At 37.9% G+C, this 17228-nt stretch overlaps 2 protein-coding genes across 2 annotated transcripts in view; one reads left to right on the top strand and one right to left on the bottom strand.

Moving 5' to 3' along the window:
* On the bottom strand, positions 12272-16043 carry LOC109842024 (zinc finger MYM-type protein 1-like). Its single transcript, XM_020410943.1, has 6 exons — positions 15906-16043; positions 14666-14999; positions 14328-14515; positions 13955-14279; positions 13249-13846; positions 12272-13118 (listed from the first exon to the last, which is right to left on the bottom strand). Exons 1-6 carry the CDS (start codon positions 16041-16043, stop codon positions 12272-12274), a joined length of 2430 nt encoding a protein of 809 aa, XP_020266532.1.
* The window catches only part of LOC109843930 (CBL-interacting serine/threonine-protein kinase 5-like), a 1900-nt gene continuing 372 nt past the window's right edge, over positions 15701-17228 (top strand). Inside the window, 3 exon segments of the mRNA XM_020412911.1 lie at positions 15701-16503; positions 16506-16853; positions 16855-17228. Coding sequence (XP_020268500.1) covers positions 16045-16503; positions 16506-16853; positions 16855-17228 — 1181 coding nt within the window. The 5' untranslated portion in view covers positions 15701-16044.

Raw genomic sequence — 17228 nt, 5'->3', positions numbered from 1 at the left:
CGCTCTTCTTGAACTCTTTCTTCTGAACATTTAAGTTCTTTGGATTCTGGTTCTTCCTTTTGTTAAAGAACTTCTTCTTGTTGTTGAAAGATGAATTATTACTCTTCTCAGACTTAGCAGCCACCATGTTAGCAGACGCCTACTGTTTAGCAAAGAGCTTAGTCTTTGTACGAGTTCGAGTCTCGTCCTCGATCCGAATGAACCACTTCAAGTCAGACAGAGTCACCTGTCTTTTCCTTCTCCGAATATCAGTGGAGAATGATATCCAAAATGGAGGAAACTTGTTAACAATTGCACCAAAAATGAAGGTTTGACAAAGATTGATCTTTTCATCATTCAGCTTTAGAACAAGCTTTTCAAGCTCTTTGACATGAGGAAAAACCTCAGTGTCATCTTCGAACTTGAAGTCTAGAAACTTGTCGATGAGGTGAGATTTGGATAGTTTCTCCTAATCCTTGTACTGGTCCTCCAGAGCATTCCAGGCAGTTAAGGAGATAATTCAGGAGATAACTCCTGCAGAAGTGATCATATCTAGCCAAGACTCTTCAGATTCAGAATCTTCTTCAGAGTCGGGTTTCTCCTTAGAAACCACATAGTAGATTTTCAGGAGTTGCATATCGAAGATCACTTTCCGACGTCATGCGTTAAAGTTGGAACCGTCAAAGTTCTCTAACTTAAAACAGTCCACTCCAAGAATCCTTACAGGATCCATGGTAGATCAAATATTGCTTTAAGATTGTTGGCATCTGTGGTTAAATCTGGAATGATACAGATATAAAACAGAGAATACTGAAAAAAAGCTGAAGTCATGTAATTTAAAATTCTCCAACTCGGCTGCTGTGCGTTTGTAAAACGTTGTGTTTAAAGCAATATTTGGTCTACTTCAGTGCAAGGATCTCAAGGCTAAATTACTTCCAGTAATAGCAGTACAGTACTCTGGTGTGCACTGACCCAGTACTGTCAAGATCTCCTCGATCTATAGGACCTTTCGATCAAGGCAACGATATCCTCGATCTATAGGACCTTTCTGGTCTAGGCAATGTTCCCGAGCACCGGCTATTTTATAACATATATATTTGTATATATATATTTTGTATTGGTTGTTGTTTTTTGGAATGTTTTTTCCTTAAGAGTTTGGGGCCTATTTATAGTGTTTGGAAAAATACTATGCACTACTAAAATATTATTGATTGGACCTGTCACCTTCTATTAATTTCAAATGACGGTGCCGAAAGCTCTTAAATCTTCCAAAATTTCTTTGACCTTAATAAATTATGTGGAACCCAACGTTTTTAATTTCAACAAAATTTAGGCAGTGCGAGGGATCCACATCAAAATTTAGACAGTTAATCACTTTAATAAAAAAATTAATATCCAACAAAGCTTGCCCACGTTTTCATCTACTGTTTTTTTTAAAATTATATCCAACACAATATGCTATGTGATGATGCAAATTCTTTTTTTGATAGCATGACGATGCAAAATCCAGTAGCTAATTATATCAAAACACCTCAAAGAACGAGGTATTTTTGTCTCTTGGATTTCAAGCAATGAGATCTCAACAGAAGTTTCCTTCACCATCACAAAAGGGTTAAATGATTCGCGGTGTTGTTATATAATTGGTCCTATGAAACTTCCAATTTAGGAATTGAGTAGATTGCTCGCTAGTGCCATATGAATTCGATGACCCATGATGCTGGGATTCATAATAGTGACATGAAACATTGACCTTTATTGCATATATAAAAACGATAATAATTACCATAACTTTTGTTGTTGTCCGATGATGATTGATCAAGCAATAGCAGTCCTCACCGTGTCTTCGAATAATATTTGTACTTTAGCAATTATGTAACAATTGGTTTACATCTAATAATGAGGACAAACTAACAAATTATTCGAAGCAGCTTTCGTGTTATATGATTGACTAGCTCACTCATATTCTATAGGTCCAGCGAATTCATAACTTGGGACGTTCTGAAAGTAGTATAATGCTCTGAAAGTACAACATTATATCCAAATAAATAGTATTATCTACTTCCCTTCAACTAAAGAAAACCCGGTGGTGAACAGTAAATTTTTCGATATCCACGTATTTCCTTAGATTTTTATTATCTATTATCACACTAACAGCCACTCGGGAATGAGTCCTCTCAACTTCAGCACACGTTTTTAACCACGATTCTTTATCCACTTTCTGCATAAGTCCTGCCACAATAAAAATTAAAAAGTTTCCCGACAATTAATTTCCCTATTAAAATTACTTATTCTTTCGGCAACTTCATAAATATCTGTAGAATTTATCCCCTAAAATTTTTAACCGTTCCCGCTTAAAAACCTCATATTGCCACGTAGCATATAACTTGTCATGATGTTACCCCAAATCTGTAGTAGTGGTAACCAAACCTAAAGTAAACCTCAAGAAATTTATTCTCCAAAATACTCGGTCTCTTCAATTTCATCTCTTGCAGCCTTTCAAAAAATTCTGTGACAAGTTAGATGTTCTCAATGGTGCAATCTTTAATTTCATCTTATTTTAAATTTGTTATCAAAATTATGCATGCACCACCTCATATAACGTATCAGAGATTTTATAAATATAGATGCTTCTCCTCAACTTATTACTATTGAAGATAGACAGGTAAAATCTTATCATGCTATTCAAATTCTTCTCCTCAACTTATTACTATTGAAGATAGACAGGTAAAATCTTATCATGCTATTCAAATTCCATGTATTTTATAGGTATCAAAAATTAATTCAAGATAGACAGGTAAAATCTTATCATGCTATTCAAATTCCATGTATTTTATAGGTATCAAAAATTAATTCAGATTTATTTCTTTGAATAATATAGATACATTGTGTAATCAGATACACATGGAATCTCCAAAATCAGTCTTTACTTATCATGTATAATACAATATGTATATTAATTTATATATGTAGATTTCAAAGTTTTAATGCATTAATATCAGAATCAGGGAGAAAATCTTCGTGAGATAGGCTATAATCAAAATAAAGAGGATCAACGATGAAAGTTAGAAATATGAATCCACGCAGAGTAGTGGATATTGTGTTGCTACTCTGTCGTTACTGCGAAAATAACAAATATTAGTCGTACGTACTTTGAATTGCTTCAACATGCTAATGAGGTTATGAAGAGAGAAAGCAACCTAGATGACGATCAGCAATCTGGCCACGCGAGACTAAAGAACTTCATTGTAGAACAGATACAAATGTTAAGAAATGTTTAACTATATCATATTTTTCAACTATCTATGTTTCTATGTTTAATTATGGAATGCAATTATGTGATGGATGCGCAACATCTAACTTGGTTATATATAATAGTAGATATTGGACTAATATCCTATAATGTATTATGATATCATTAGTACATTAAAATATTAATATAATTGAACATAATATCTTACGCACTTTTTACATAAATAACTACTAGCATATGAAACTTTTTTTTATAAACTATAAGATATTTTAAGATAAAATTTCACATGACAAACCGTAAAAATAAAATAGGAAATAAATTGTGTGCAAAAAAATATTTTAAAGAGACCGGTTGAACACTAGTTATTATAATAACATAATAACGATAATAATTATTATTCTTATAAGTCACTCTCCTAGTCTTGTTAAATCCCCCTTTGACACAATAACGACAACATATATAAGATACTAACTTCACTAGATTTTGTTTGACTTTGAAAATGTGGTAAGACCTAAAAATTAACGCTGATGATAAAATTCCTAAAAATTAACAAACTTAACTAATAAATCCTATTCTGATTGTCAGAATTTTGGTTTAAGTAGCAAACTTAGAGATTTTCATATTCATACCTCTTAAATATCCTACACTTGTCCCTCTAAATTTAAGAAATTATAACCCAACTCTCTCCCTTCCCCTCCCCTCCAACCCATTTACATTATCCATCTTCTCAACTTCTCTCCTCACTTTTCTCCTTCCATTCTCTCGTCCAATCTTCTTCCCTCTGCTTTCTGTTGGAGTTATAACTTAAAACTTGGGTTTGTAGAGGAAAAGAGGAAAACTTTAGTCCAACATTGAAAAAGAGATGGGAAGATAGGCTCTTTATAAGCCTTCCCTTTCTCTTCTATGCCTAGAAGAAAACAAAGGTTATGCTCCACACCACACACGCGCGCGCCGGTCGGGCTCGGGCTCGGGTTCGGGTCGGGTGGCGCGCGCCCACGAATGCAGCTCCGGATTAATGGGCCTTTAATCTGCTATATTTTTCAGAATCAAAACAGAAAATAGTTTTTATGAGAATTAAAATCGGTAATTAAATTAATTACGGATTTATGAGTAACGGATGTTTTAAGCCTATAAAAGGACCTAAATCTGTAGAGTTTGATACAGTGTGAAAAACACAACGTATTCTCTCTTCTTCTCTGTTATTCCTCTTCATATTACTGTTGTTATATTTTTGTTGGTTTTGTGGATGTGACATAAGTGGGGACCACCATGTGCTGGGCAAAAGTTTTGTAACCGCGTGAAGAAATTGATTTGTGGGGGCCATGTGATTTCTTTTTTTTTGATCAACAGCGGGTTCTTGTGTAAGCCCACCCGATTAACCACTAGCCTATAAAAGGACTTTTGTCCTAGGGTTTCGATGGTGAAAGGAGGTGCAATTGAGGGGGTACGGCAGCGTAGGCTTTGGAGCAGGCGCAAAAGAAAAAGGCCGGAGCAATTAAGGCTTTGGGCAAAAGAGGCGTGTGTTTATTGCGGCTACAAAACTAGCCTATAAAAGGACTTTTGTCCTAGGGTTTCGATGGTGAAAGGAGGTGCAATTGAGGGGGTACGGCAGCGTAGGCTTTGGAGCAGGCGCAAAAGAAAAAGGCCGGAGCAATTAAGGCTTTGGGCAAAAGAGGCGTGTGTTTATTGCGGCTACAAAAATTTTGTGAGATTGTAAACCTATTGTATTTTCTCTCTAATAGTAGATCCTCCTCCTTGCCCCGTGGACGTAGGCAGTTTGCCGAACCACGTAAAATTGGTTGTTTGAGTTTGTGGCCATTGTAATAGTTTTTAGTATCCCTCGACGTGCAGTCCTAGAACTGACGAGAGGAAGAGCAAATATCCCACTTTGATGGGATATTAAGCTTTCAGATTCTTGTTCCCTTTGAGAAACAAGAATTCTTGTCGATCTTTTCTCTCTTATTGTGCACCAGAAACTCTGCCGAAATTTCCGCTGCGCACAACAAGTGGTATCAGAGCCCAGATTCCAGATCTAGGGTTTGGTTGGAGGAGTAGATCAATTTGGAGGCTCGTTTAGGGCTTCGTTGGTGATAAAGGTGGGATCTTTTGGTAAAGACTCTATCTTTCAGTTTTGGATCTATTCTTTGTTCGTTGGTGCGTAAGATGTCGGGGAAAGAAGGTACTTCGGGTGTCGAGGGTGGTGCTTCTGGCATGAAGACTATTCAGAGTTTGAATATCCACTCTATGAAGATAGATGTGGAGAAATTTAATGGCACAAACAACTTTGGATTATGGAGATGCGAGGTTTTGGATGCGCTGAACGCGCAGAATTTGGAGGATACCAAAGAAGATTTGGGAGATCCTTGAGAGCAAGTATTTGACCAAGAGTGTGGAGAATCGCTTGCATTTGAAGAGGAGGCTTTACCGCTTCCAGTTGAAGAAAGGAACCTCCATTGGTGATCACATGAACCACTACACGAAGCTTCTTGCGGATTTGGCGAACGTGGATATTATAATTGAAGATGAGGACAAGGCGTTGTTGCTATTGAGTTCCTTGCCCGACGAGGAATATGAGACCTTCGTCCTTACTCTTATTAATGGGAAGGCATCCATTTCATATAGTGAGGTCACTGCTGCATTGGTGAATTATCAGCTTCGGAAGAAGGATAAGGAGAATTCGACTGAGTCGGTAGCAGAGGCGTTAGTCGCAAGAGGGAAGAATCCAAACCGGAAGAATTGGAAGTCACAGTCTAGAGTAGGAAAAGATCAGTGTGCTTGGTGCAAGGAGACTGGTCATTGGAAGAAAGACTGCCCAAAGCTCGACGAATGGATGAAGAATAAGCAGAAGGGAAAAGGGAAGCAACCATCATCAGAAGCAAACATCGTATCGGATGGTAATAATTCTGACTCTTCTATTTATTCGCTTTCTATCAGTCCTACAGATAGCTATTCGGAGGAATCTGAATGGATGTTGGATAGTGGTGCGACCTATCATGTGTGCCCTAGAAGGGAATGGTTCTCCAGTTTTGAGAAGCTGGTGGATAGTGGTGTGGTGTACATGGCTGATAACCGTGCATGCCAGATCCTTGGGATAGGAAGAATTCGCATCAAAATGTTTGACGGGACTGTTAGAGAGTTAAATGATGTGAGATATGTTCCTTCTTTGAAGAAGAACTTGATCTCAATTGGAGCTTTGGTTGGAGAGGGTCTGAATGTTCGAATTGAGGACATGGTTCTAAAGATTGTGGAAGACTCTCGGATTGTGATGAAGGGCGTCAGGAGGAATAACCTGTATTACTTGACTGGAGGTATAGTGGCAGGTGGAGAGCTAGCGACTTCTATTGATTTGACTAGACTGCGGCATTTGGGGCTTGGCCATTACAGTATTGATTCCTCGCATAGATTGAAAGAGGGTGTAAAGACCTGCAATTTAAAGTCCAGTGAACATGTTGATGTGAGCAAGAAGACCGAGGTGAAGTGTGGCACCTCTATTCACCGTGCTAAGGGTCGTTCTGGAGGAGTTCACGTGGATGTTTGGGGGCCTTCCAAGGGGGCATCATTGGGAGGTAATAAGCGTTTGGTTTCCTTTGTTGGTGACTGTTCTAGGCGTGTTTGGGTTGCAACCAAATCCCCATTGGAGAAAGTCCTAGTAGTCTCTAACAGATTGAAGAAGTGTGTAATAGACAGAAAGGTGAAGGTACTCCATTCTGATGGGAGGTACAAGATGGACCTATTTCTGTATTGGAGCCGAGCTCACGGCATTTCGAGACACTTTGTTAGAAAAGAAATCTTGGGGCAGCTAGATATGGTGACAAATTTGGAGAACCGTGCCTTGCTGGAGGAGGATCGGTGTTTGTGGTCGAGCAATGGTCTGCAGAAAAGTTTCTGGACAGAGGCTTCGACATATTTGGGTCATCCTATTAAAGAGTTGTCAACTGCTATGATTGGAGGTAAAACTTCATTAGAAGATAGGTCTGGTAGTGTCACTTTGGTTGAGACTTCGATGAGGAAGCCAATTGGCTCTCAGCAGGTGGAGAGTTTTGGACAGACCTTAGAGGTATCACAGCGGGTGGAGAGTGATGCTACTCCACATTGGGTGAAGATTACTCCAGGAAGTCATTTGGATTCGGATGCAGATGATGAGTTGGGTTTTGATTCGAGTGCAGCTGATAGATGCAGTTTGGATATGACCATTGGTTCATCTCAGGTGAAGGTGTTTGAGGCCATTGGAGGTGCTATCAGCCGTAGACTTGATCATGATATTGGAGAAGGGTTGCGTACTCTTCTATTGGATTGAGGTCGTTAGCGGCCATTTGGGTGAACTACGTTCGGCTTGATTCCTTGGGCAAGAGGATACGTAGGCAGTCTTTATGATGCAGCCGGGTTGGATTTTGATGGGGGTGAGATCGATTTGTTGCGTTGATACCAACATTTGGAGAGTGTTTGCACTCTCATTTGGGTTCTCGACTTGTTATGGATTGAGTCTGTTGTCGTGAATTGTTTCACTTCGTAGTGGACACAACAAGTGAAGCATTTGGTTTGGTTGGTGTCGGCTCAGTTTTGGGAAACTTCACCGAGGTGGAGAATTGTGAGAACGTGGGGGGGACCACATGATTAGATTGGCTGGCAAAATAAAACGCGTGAAGATAATGATCCACGTTCTCAATCAACCGCGTGAAGAGATAGTAGCGGAGCCCACGTCATTACTAATTCCAGAAGCTATAAATAGCTTACCTAGGTTTTGTGAAAAAGGAGCGCAGGAGGTTGATTGTTGCTTTTTTCTTTGTGCGGCTGCGGAACAGTGCTTGGAGGCGTGTGCAAACCGAAGGGAAAAATCTGTTCTCTTTTGGCGGCTGGGTGCAGAGAAGAAAAGGCAGGCTGTAGCAAGGGTTTGTGTATCCCCTTTGAGAGAGATTTTGTGAGAGATTAGAGAGTTAGTTTGAGGGTTTATTTTGTGAGATTGTAAACCTATTGTATTTTCTCTCTAATAGTAGATCCTCCTCCTTGCCCCGTGGACGTAGGCAGTTTGCCGAACCACGTAAAATTAGATTGTTTGAGTTTGTGGCTATTGTAATAGTTTTTAGGATCCCTCGACGCGCAGTCCTAGAACTGACGAGAGGAAGAGCAAATATCCCACTTTGATGGGATATTAGGCTTTCAGATTCTTGTTCCCTTTGAGAAACAAGAATTCTTATCGATCTTTTCTCTCTTATTGTGCACCAGAAACTCTGCCGAAATTTCCGTTGCGCACAACAGGTTCCCTGAAAGTCACGAAGAATTCACAAAGCCTTCTTGAAGCTCGTGCCGACAAGAAGGAGGTCGCCTGACCGAGGGTCGTTGTATCTCCGGGAACTTTTGCCACGTAGCCCTGTACGAGAGGGGGCAATTAGTTTCTTGGGACAGTGCTTGCATGCCTCGACCATCAGGCTATATTCTAAACTCAGTTTAATTTTATATCTATTTTGAATCATTATCTAATTCTGTTAAAATTACATTTTGTGCTAATTATACTCTAAACAGATTATATTCCCAACAAGTTTAGCCTACATATGAAGTCACATAACTATCACCCATGCAATATTAGAGTTTCTGTCAGCAAAAGCATTGTAAATGATTAGCTAACTGGACAATTATTCAGCCCTTAGCAACAAGAAATAAGTAAATGAGAGAGGAGAGAAAGGTTGAGAAGAGGGGAAAGGTTGGAGATAATGGAAGAGTATGAGGTGAGCGTGAGGACCTTGGGGGGCTTTTTTTTTGGTGGGGGTGGGGGGTTGAGCTTTTTTATTACAAATATTTAAATTTTGTACGACAAATATAAGTGTGGAGTATTTGAGGGGTATATATGTAAAAATTCTTAAGTTTCATGCTCAAATTAAAAATCTAATGACTAGCATAGCTATTATTAGTTAAGTGTATCAATTTTAGACCTTATTGTCACTGGCGTCAGTTTTTAGGTTGTAGTGAAAAATGTGTGTCAATTTATAAGCTAATCTGTATTTTAGCCCTTTGAAAAAACTTGTCAGTGACGAAAAAAGGAATTCCTACAGTGAGTCCTTTATTAAAACAAACTTTATATAAAATTAGATAAATGGAGAAAAAGGGGATCTGTCTCTGTGAATCTTAAAATTGATGCTTGCACCAATTTTTGTAGTTCTTAAATGGTTTCAATATTTTGTTTTGTATTTATTTTTGCTATTTGATGATTTATATTTTCTTTGTTATTATTTTAAAATTGACGTTAAACAATATATCAGGTTTTGCTTCTTCTCTTCACAGTTTTCGTTTTCTTTTGCCAAGAGTGCTAACAAAGTATTTGGTAAAATTAGTGGATTATAATCTATTTTTAACGGTAAGATGTTTGGCAAATTGATGGATATAATTCATCATTATTGAAAAATGACCTCCCAAAAAATATATGCAGTTGGAGAGAAAGAGAGATGTGTAATGAATGTTGCTTATGAATTTGTGAAAACAATAAGGAATAAATTCAGCTTTTACATGGTCAAACTTTATAGATTATAATCCAACAATAATTAAGTGGCGTACCTTATCTTATTTTTTGATTGAATATAATCCAAAATAATCCACTAGCCAAAAAACTAAAAGTGGATTATAACAAACTGATTTACATGACTAGTCAGGGTTCGGTAGAGGATCTGTTGCTCAGAAGATCAAAGCCAAGCTGGAAAAAGAGCCGATTAGCAGAAGCATATGAATGTCTTGTGATGCTGTCCATTTTTTGTGTTTTTTGTAGTTCTTAGTCCTTTTGTTTATTGAGCTATATAAACTTTAATTTCTCTTCACTATATATATGGCTGGCTTTGGTTCTTTCTTACATCTATGTCAACGGTGAATGACGACAAGGCCCTCTCTTCACCTTCATGGATGTCTGAAAGAAGAAAGTCATATATCACTAGTTTTGAGAAATTATTGTTTCTATCTTCCATTTAATGGGTACAGTTTGTATCTTTTTGTATATGTACTTTTTGCTTTATATTAATGACAGGGTATACCCCTTGTTTTTCCTCAAAAAAAACAAACTTTAACCACTCACCAAGCATGACCTTTTAGCTATTTCAAAGTCTGATGAATTTTTGTTCAAAAAAAAAATCCTACTATGGAGGAATTAGTCTAGTAGGGCTCAAAACGAGAATTGAGATAATCTGTAAGATAAATTTTTATAGTGTTAGTCAACTAGAACTAGAATTAGTATAAAAATATATTGTGTTAGTCAATTAAAACTGGAACAAAATTAGAATTGAGATAATTGTATAAGATTATCCCACCTTTTCTATTTTTCTATTCAAAAGTGAGAGTTCTAGTCTCTTAAATTATCTCATGTTTTAGCCTAGAACTAGTTGGAAAAAAAAGTAGAACAATCTTTTTTTTCCCTTTCCTCTTCTCCATTCTCTCTATATATATCTCTTTTGGTCATCATGATCATCAGAACACACCATCAAATTGGATCATCTCTCCGTACTCCTCTAATTATATTTTATTTTCCTTTTTACCAAATATTAGAGCAACTCTACAATTAATTTAAAGAAAAAAATAAATAGCTCCATAATTTATAAAACATAATTGCAATTGAGATATTAAATAAAGAGATTTGGAGGAGTAGAAAAGGAAGAAAATAAAAAATTAATTTTTTAAGATTGTATTATAATAATAATAAAGAAAATAAAAAATTGATAAATTATTATAATACTATTAACAATATATTATAGTCTTACCAAAAGTTATTCCACAATGACTAACATTATAAAAAACAACTATTAATGAATAATAACAATTTTAAAGATATTCAAGTTATAGGTATTTTGTCAAAATGCATAAATTATATAGTTCTCGATTACACAAATCTTAGTTCTCAAAAGTGCGTGACCTACTTGACCGCAACATTTTTGGAAGGGCTCCCAATTCAAATCAATGGGCTACTTATTAGGACCCATAACTGCCTAATACGTGCACTTCTCTAATTGTCAGTCCCCAATTATTGAGATTTTAGTTGGGTTATTTAGATATTAGTTTGTCAAGTCTTCAATAATTTCATATTAGTCCCTCAAATCTCAATATTTGCTCATTGCCTCTCAAATCTTAAGGGGTCTTGCAATTTGGTCCCTCAATGACCAACATACTCCTGAGTTATGATTTCTCTCTTAAAACTCATCTTTTTATAAAAGGGTTATTTGCACTTTGTTATACTAATGTTTGCACCTTTTTAATTTTATGGACTCAAAGTTTTTTGGCACTTAGATACTCCGAATCCTACAACTTTTTTGACTTAGATTCGTTAAAGTTCTTTTTTTTTTACACTTTTAAAGTTTCAAAGTTTATGCCTTCTCAGCTGCTGAGAATTGTGAAGCGCTGAATCAAATTTGGAAATGAATAAAAAAAAATTTATTTACCAAAAAAAAAAGTTTATGCCTTCTTAACTTTGATACGTAGAGTTTTATTTTTAACACTTTGATACCCAAACTTTAGGGTATCAAAGTTAAAAACATGTCTAAAGTTAAAAAAATATGGAATATTTGGGGTGTGAAAGTTAACAAACGTGTAAATTTTTAGTATCAAAGTGTCCAAAAGAGTTTACGGTATCAAAGGGTAAAAAGTGTAAATTGTGGGATATCGAAATGTCAAAAAAAAAATTTGGGTATCAAAGTTTTAAAAGTTTTAAACTTTAGAGTCCCAAATTCAAAATAGCCCTTCCAGAAAATATTAGCTGAGGGTATTTTGGTCATTGAGGGACCAAATTGCAATAACCTTAGGATTTGAGAGACTAAGGAGTAGAGTCGTGGCTGACAATTTGGGGCCCGGTTCTAAAATTCAATCGGGGCCTCTTAATCAATCTTTAGAACGGTTCTAAAATTCAATCGGGGCCTCTTAATCAATCTTCAGAAGAAACTAATAATTGTTTTTATATGTAGTACTAAGCATGGAAAGATATGTTTATATCTAGAATTAAAATAAACATTAAGACATAACAATGGTTCTATGCAAAACATATTACATGCAAAATATTGATAGTAAAAAAAAGATGCACTAAATCAACATCTTACTAATAATCTTGACATGTCCGACATCAAAAACTTCACTGGAAAACTTTTCTCCTTGCATTTTTTTTTTTGCAAAGTCATCAATCAAAGCTTCATAATCAATCTTGTCTAAGAATCCACTTTCAACTGAGAGCAAAGCCAGTCTGTTTAGCCTCTCCTGCGACATGGTTGATCTCAAGTATGATTTTAATATCTTTAACTTTGAGAAGCTATGTTCCGCCGATGCAACCGTGACAGGTATAGTCAACAAGATTTTATATGCAATGCTAGCGGCTGGGAAATAATTCATCCTCTTCAAGAAATTCAATACGTTAATGGCTTTCATATTTTCTGATGGAAACATATTTTGTAAGATTAGCAACTCTGTAAATAATTCATCTCCATCAACATCAGAAGAACTTTCTTTCTTAAGATTGTTTGTAGGATTAGCACAACAAGCTTTTAAATCATCATTCTGATATGCATATAACTTTTTCGGTCTAAATAAAAACCCAAAAATATTCTCATATGTCTGATATTGTTCAAATCTTTTCTCTAATGAACCAATCATTTGATCAACCAGTAATAGAAAATAATGAACTCTAAAATTTTCCTCACCCGACTGCTGAGTTAACTCTGATGACTGAGCTCCAACCTCATCAAAATGTCTTTTTCTAAAGATTTGTCGCTTCTCAAAAAATACTGAATTAACTCCCAAATTAGCAGCAAGTGTTTTGGTAGTAATCATGGCCTCTGCAAACCCAGTTTCTCTATACTTTCTGAAGGAAACAATCAGGCCATTTACTAATTCTATAGCAACATCAATTGAAATATCTTTCTCTTGCAAATGCTTACTAACCTTGTAAACAGTCACCAATATCTTATATCAAATAGTCATGCCTAATGAAAGCACAAAATCCCCAAGCTCGTACTTTGCTAAAGATTTAGCTTCACTTCTTATTTTTGTGTCTTTGTCATTTGTACTTTGCTAAAGATTTAGCTTCACTTCTTATTTTTGTGTCTTTGTCATTTTCTGCTAATTGAAGTAAAGCTTGTCTGATCTGTAGAGGTTTTGTGTCTTTGTCATTTTCTGCTAATTGAAGTAAAGCTTGTCTGATCTGTAGAGGTTGTGATTGAATCGCCTTAACACTTTCAACACCACCTTCCCAACGTGTGGTCGATAATGGCTTGAGAGTAACTCCTATAAGATTATCCATCAAAATCTTCCAACGTTTTGTAGAATTTGCGAACAAGGAATAAATTCGTTGTACTACTCCAAAGAAATCTTGAGCTTTGAAGTTACAGTTTGTTATATCACAAAGGGATAAGTTAAGGCTATGATAAGCACATGGAGTGTAAAATGCTCTTGGATTAATATCCAGAAGTCTACTCTGTACACCTTGCTTATGCCCATTCATAGTCGATCCATTATCATATCCTTGTCCTCGAACATTATCAATATCAAGATAAATACCCGTTAGAGCCATCTGCAACTCCTCAAAAAGTCCAAGGCCACTTGTGTCATCCACATTAAAAAATTGTATGAAATACTCATTCACTTTAACTGGACTAGCAGTGACACCTACACATCTCAAAATCAGAGTCATCTGTTCTTGGTGACTAATATCAGGAGTACAATCAAGTATAACAGAAAAGTATTTGGCTTCTCTAACCTAAGATATGATTGCACCTCGGATTTCAGAAAACATCATGAGTATCAACTCATTTTGGATAACATTACTTAGATAATGATAACGGATCTGCTTATTCTGAATGCAACGAAGATGTTCCTCCATCACTTTATCATGCTCTGCCACCATCTGAACTAATCCCATAAAATTTCTATTGTTTTCTTTATCAATTCTCTGATTTTTGCCCCGAAAAGCCAAATTATATTTAGCAAGATATTTCACAATTGAAATCAACCTTCGTAACAGTTTTCTCAAATGCTCCTTCTCTTTCATGATATGATCTTCAAAAGATTTGTCAATTGTCTGATCCTTTTCCAATCTAAGCTACAACTCAATCCAAGTAGCCATGTTATGAATATGCGCCTTACTAACTTTATGTTCATTATGCCGCACACCCACATGTGACCAATCATTATATCCTTCATTTGCTAGCTGAGTTATCATAGGCTTTTTCTTAAACAACTTACAACAAAAACAAAATGCTTTATCAATCTCCTTGTAGTATACAAGCCATATCCTATCAGATGTCTCTCCATTATGTATGCGTCGAGTGTATAATCCTGAAGTAAAGCATTTATTCAATCTATCTTTAGGACCTTTTTTTATTGACGGGTCTCTTTTGGGACCTTTTACAGCTAACAGATTTCTTCATTTATCATCTAAACTATCCAAAACTCTAGGATCATAAAGGTTCGCTGGAACTTACTCACTTGATTCCTCAATTAAGTCATTATGAACTGCATCCAAATTCTCATTAAACATTTCTTCATTAAATTCGGTGTCACCATTCTCATTGTGATTCATACTATAAACATCTGCATTGCCATCATTCTCATTAGGACTTGGATCATCATCGTGATTTTCATCAAGGCCATCATCTTCAATCAATTCCTTATTATCATTGTCATCGTATTCATCAACTAAATCTTCAGTTGAAATAGTTGAACGTTCTCTGACAAAGAACCTATCAAGAGCACCTCGTTGTGATCGAGTCAATTGTTCCTCCTTCTTTCTTTGTTTCCTCTTCAAACTTCCAGATTTGTACTATCTAGGTGACATTATTTCTAATCTTGAACAAAAAAAAGTAATAAAATAGGAAACAATCAACAAAACAACCAAAATTGAAAAATCAATTTGATAAAGGTTAGCCATAATAAAATTCAATCGACCTAACATTGATTTAATTTTATAATACTAAGTTAAAAAATGATTTAATACTACCCCCATCAACTAAAACGCTATTTAGCCAAAATGTTTAAGCATTTTCTGATAAAATTAAATTAACCACAAATAACAAGAGAACGAGCTTACCACTAAACTGTAACATCTAGTAGGGTTTCTCCAACGCAAACTCCAAATGATAGTCACTTACTGCCTCTTATGTACCTGATCATTTAAACAAAATAATAATTTATCTGAAAGGCAAAATTGGAAGTTAAATACTAAATTCAGTCAAGAAAAAAAAAGTTTGCGCGCGCATGGAACACTATATTTCCAATCTAAAGGTAAATAGGTAATCCTTGATTCCAATCCAAAATCAAAGCATCTTAAAAGTAAAAAACAATCAATTGCTATAATACCTTCCGACCTAATTCAAACGCATTATTGTCATGTTGTTCTTTAGAATTTAATCAAGTTTTCCAATCTACATAATTACTAACCAACTCACAATAACCAGTCTTATTATTTTTTGGTGAAATATGATCCAAAATGTTTAACATATTAAGACCTACACCCTTAAAGCCAGATGCACATTTTTTGGTGAAATATGATCCCAAATGTTTAACATATCAAAATAACCGCGTCCCTCTTGACTGTTATAGTTTGGCGGCATACTCACAGCTGATCATTAAAAAAAAATGAGAGTGACTACACAACTCACATCCCGCCCCCCTCCTCTTCCAATGTGCTCCTCTCCGCGTTTCTCTCCAAACCTGACGAATAACAAACCATAAAAACAACACAACCCGCTGCTTTCCCTTTAAAATAAAGGGCAAAACCAGGTGCTCCCCCTCCAAACATGTCTCCAATAATAATACGCCGACTACTCCCACTCTTCCTGTGAACCCAAACACCCCCAATTTCCATCATGGTCCAAGTGCAGCAGCAGCAGCAGCAAGGAGGAGAGCGAGATGAGGCGGCTCAGCCTCAGGCCGGCAGCCTCCCTCTTCAACAAGTACGAGCTGGGGCGCGCCTCCTCGGGCAGGGCACCTTCGCCAAGGTGTACTACGCCCGCGACCTCGGCCTCCACTCCCTCGTCGCCATCAAAATCATCCACAAGGACCAGCTCCTGCCGCCACGACCCCAACCTCCCGACAAATCCAGCGCGAGATCTCATCATGCGCCCGTCCGCCACACCCCAAATGTCGACCCAGGGAGTCGTCGCCACAAGACCCGCATCTTCTTCGTCATGGCAGTACGTCTCGCGCGCGGGCGAGCTCCTTCCCCGACCCGCGCGCAAGCTCCCGAGGACCAAGCCGCGCAAGGTACTTCCCAACAAAATATCTCCGCCGTCGACTCGTGCCACTCGCCCGCCGGCGTTACCCATCCGCGAACCTGAAGCCCGAGAACCTGCTCCTCGACGAAAACGGGGACCTGAAGGTCTCCGATTTCGGGCTGTCGGCGCTCCCTGAGCAGCTCAGGCAAGACGGCCTGCTCCACACCCAGTGCGGGACCCCGGCTTACGTGGCCCCGGAAGTGCTCCGGAAGAAGGGCTACGACGGAGCCAAGGCCGACGTCTGGTCCTCCGGCGTGATTCTGTTCGTCTTGTTAGCGGGGTTCCTGCCCTTTCAGGACGAGAACCTGATGAAAATGTACCGCAAAATATTCAAGGCGGAGTACCAGGCTCCGCCGTGGTTCTCCGCCGACGCCAGGAGGCTCATCGGTCGGCTGCTCGTCGGCCGATCCGGAGAAGAGGATGTCGATACAGGCCATAATGAAAACTCCCCTGTTTAAATGCAAGCTACCTCGGCCCGTGGCGTTCGCCACTCCGGCACCGCCGGCCGAGCCAACGGAGGAGAACTTGGCCTCGCCGAGGTCTTACAATGCCTTTGACTTGATATCCACGATGTCGTCGGGGTTCGACCTGTCGAGCTTGTTTGAGAGGAAGAGGAAGAAGGGGACGGTGTTCACGTCGAGGAGGCCGGCGAAGGCGATCGTGGAGGCGTTGGAGAGGGCGGGGCGAGGGCTGGGGTTCGGGGTCCAGAAGGCTAAGGAGTATAAGGTGAGGTTGGAAGGGAATGTGGAGGGGCGAAAGGGGAAGCTGGCGGTGAC

The sequence above is a fragment of the Asparagus officinalis genome, chromosome 5 (assembly GCF_001876935.1).
Source record: "Asparagus officinalis chromosome 5, Aspof.V1, whole genome shotgun sequence".
NCBI classification, from domain to species: Eukaryota; Viridiplantae; Streptophyta; class Magnoliopsida; order Asparagales; family Asparagaceae; genus Asparagus; species Asparagus officinalis.
The sequence above is the reverse complement of the archived record's forward strand: the minus strand, read 5'-3'. Positions and strand labels throughout refer to the sequence as shown.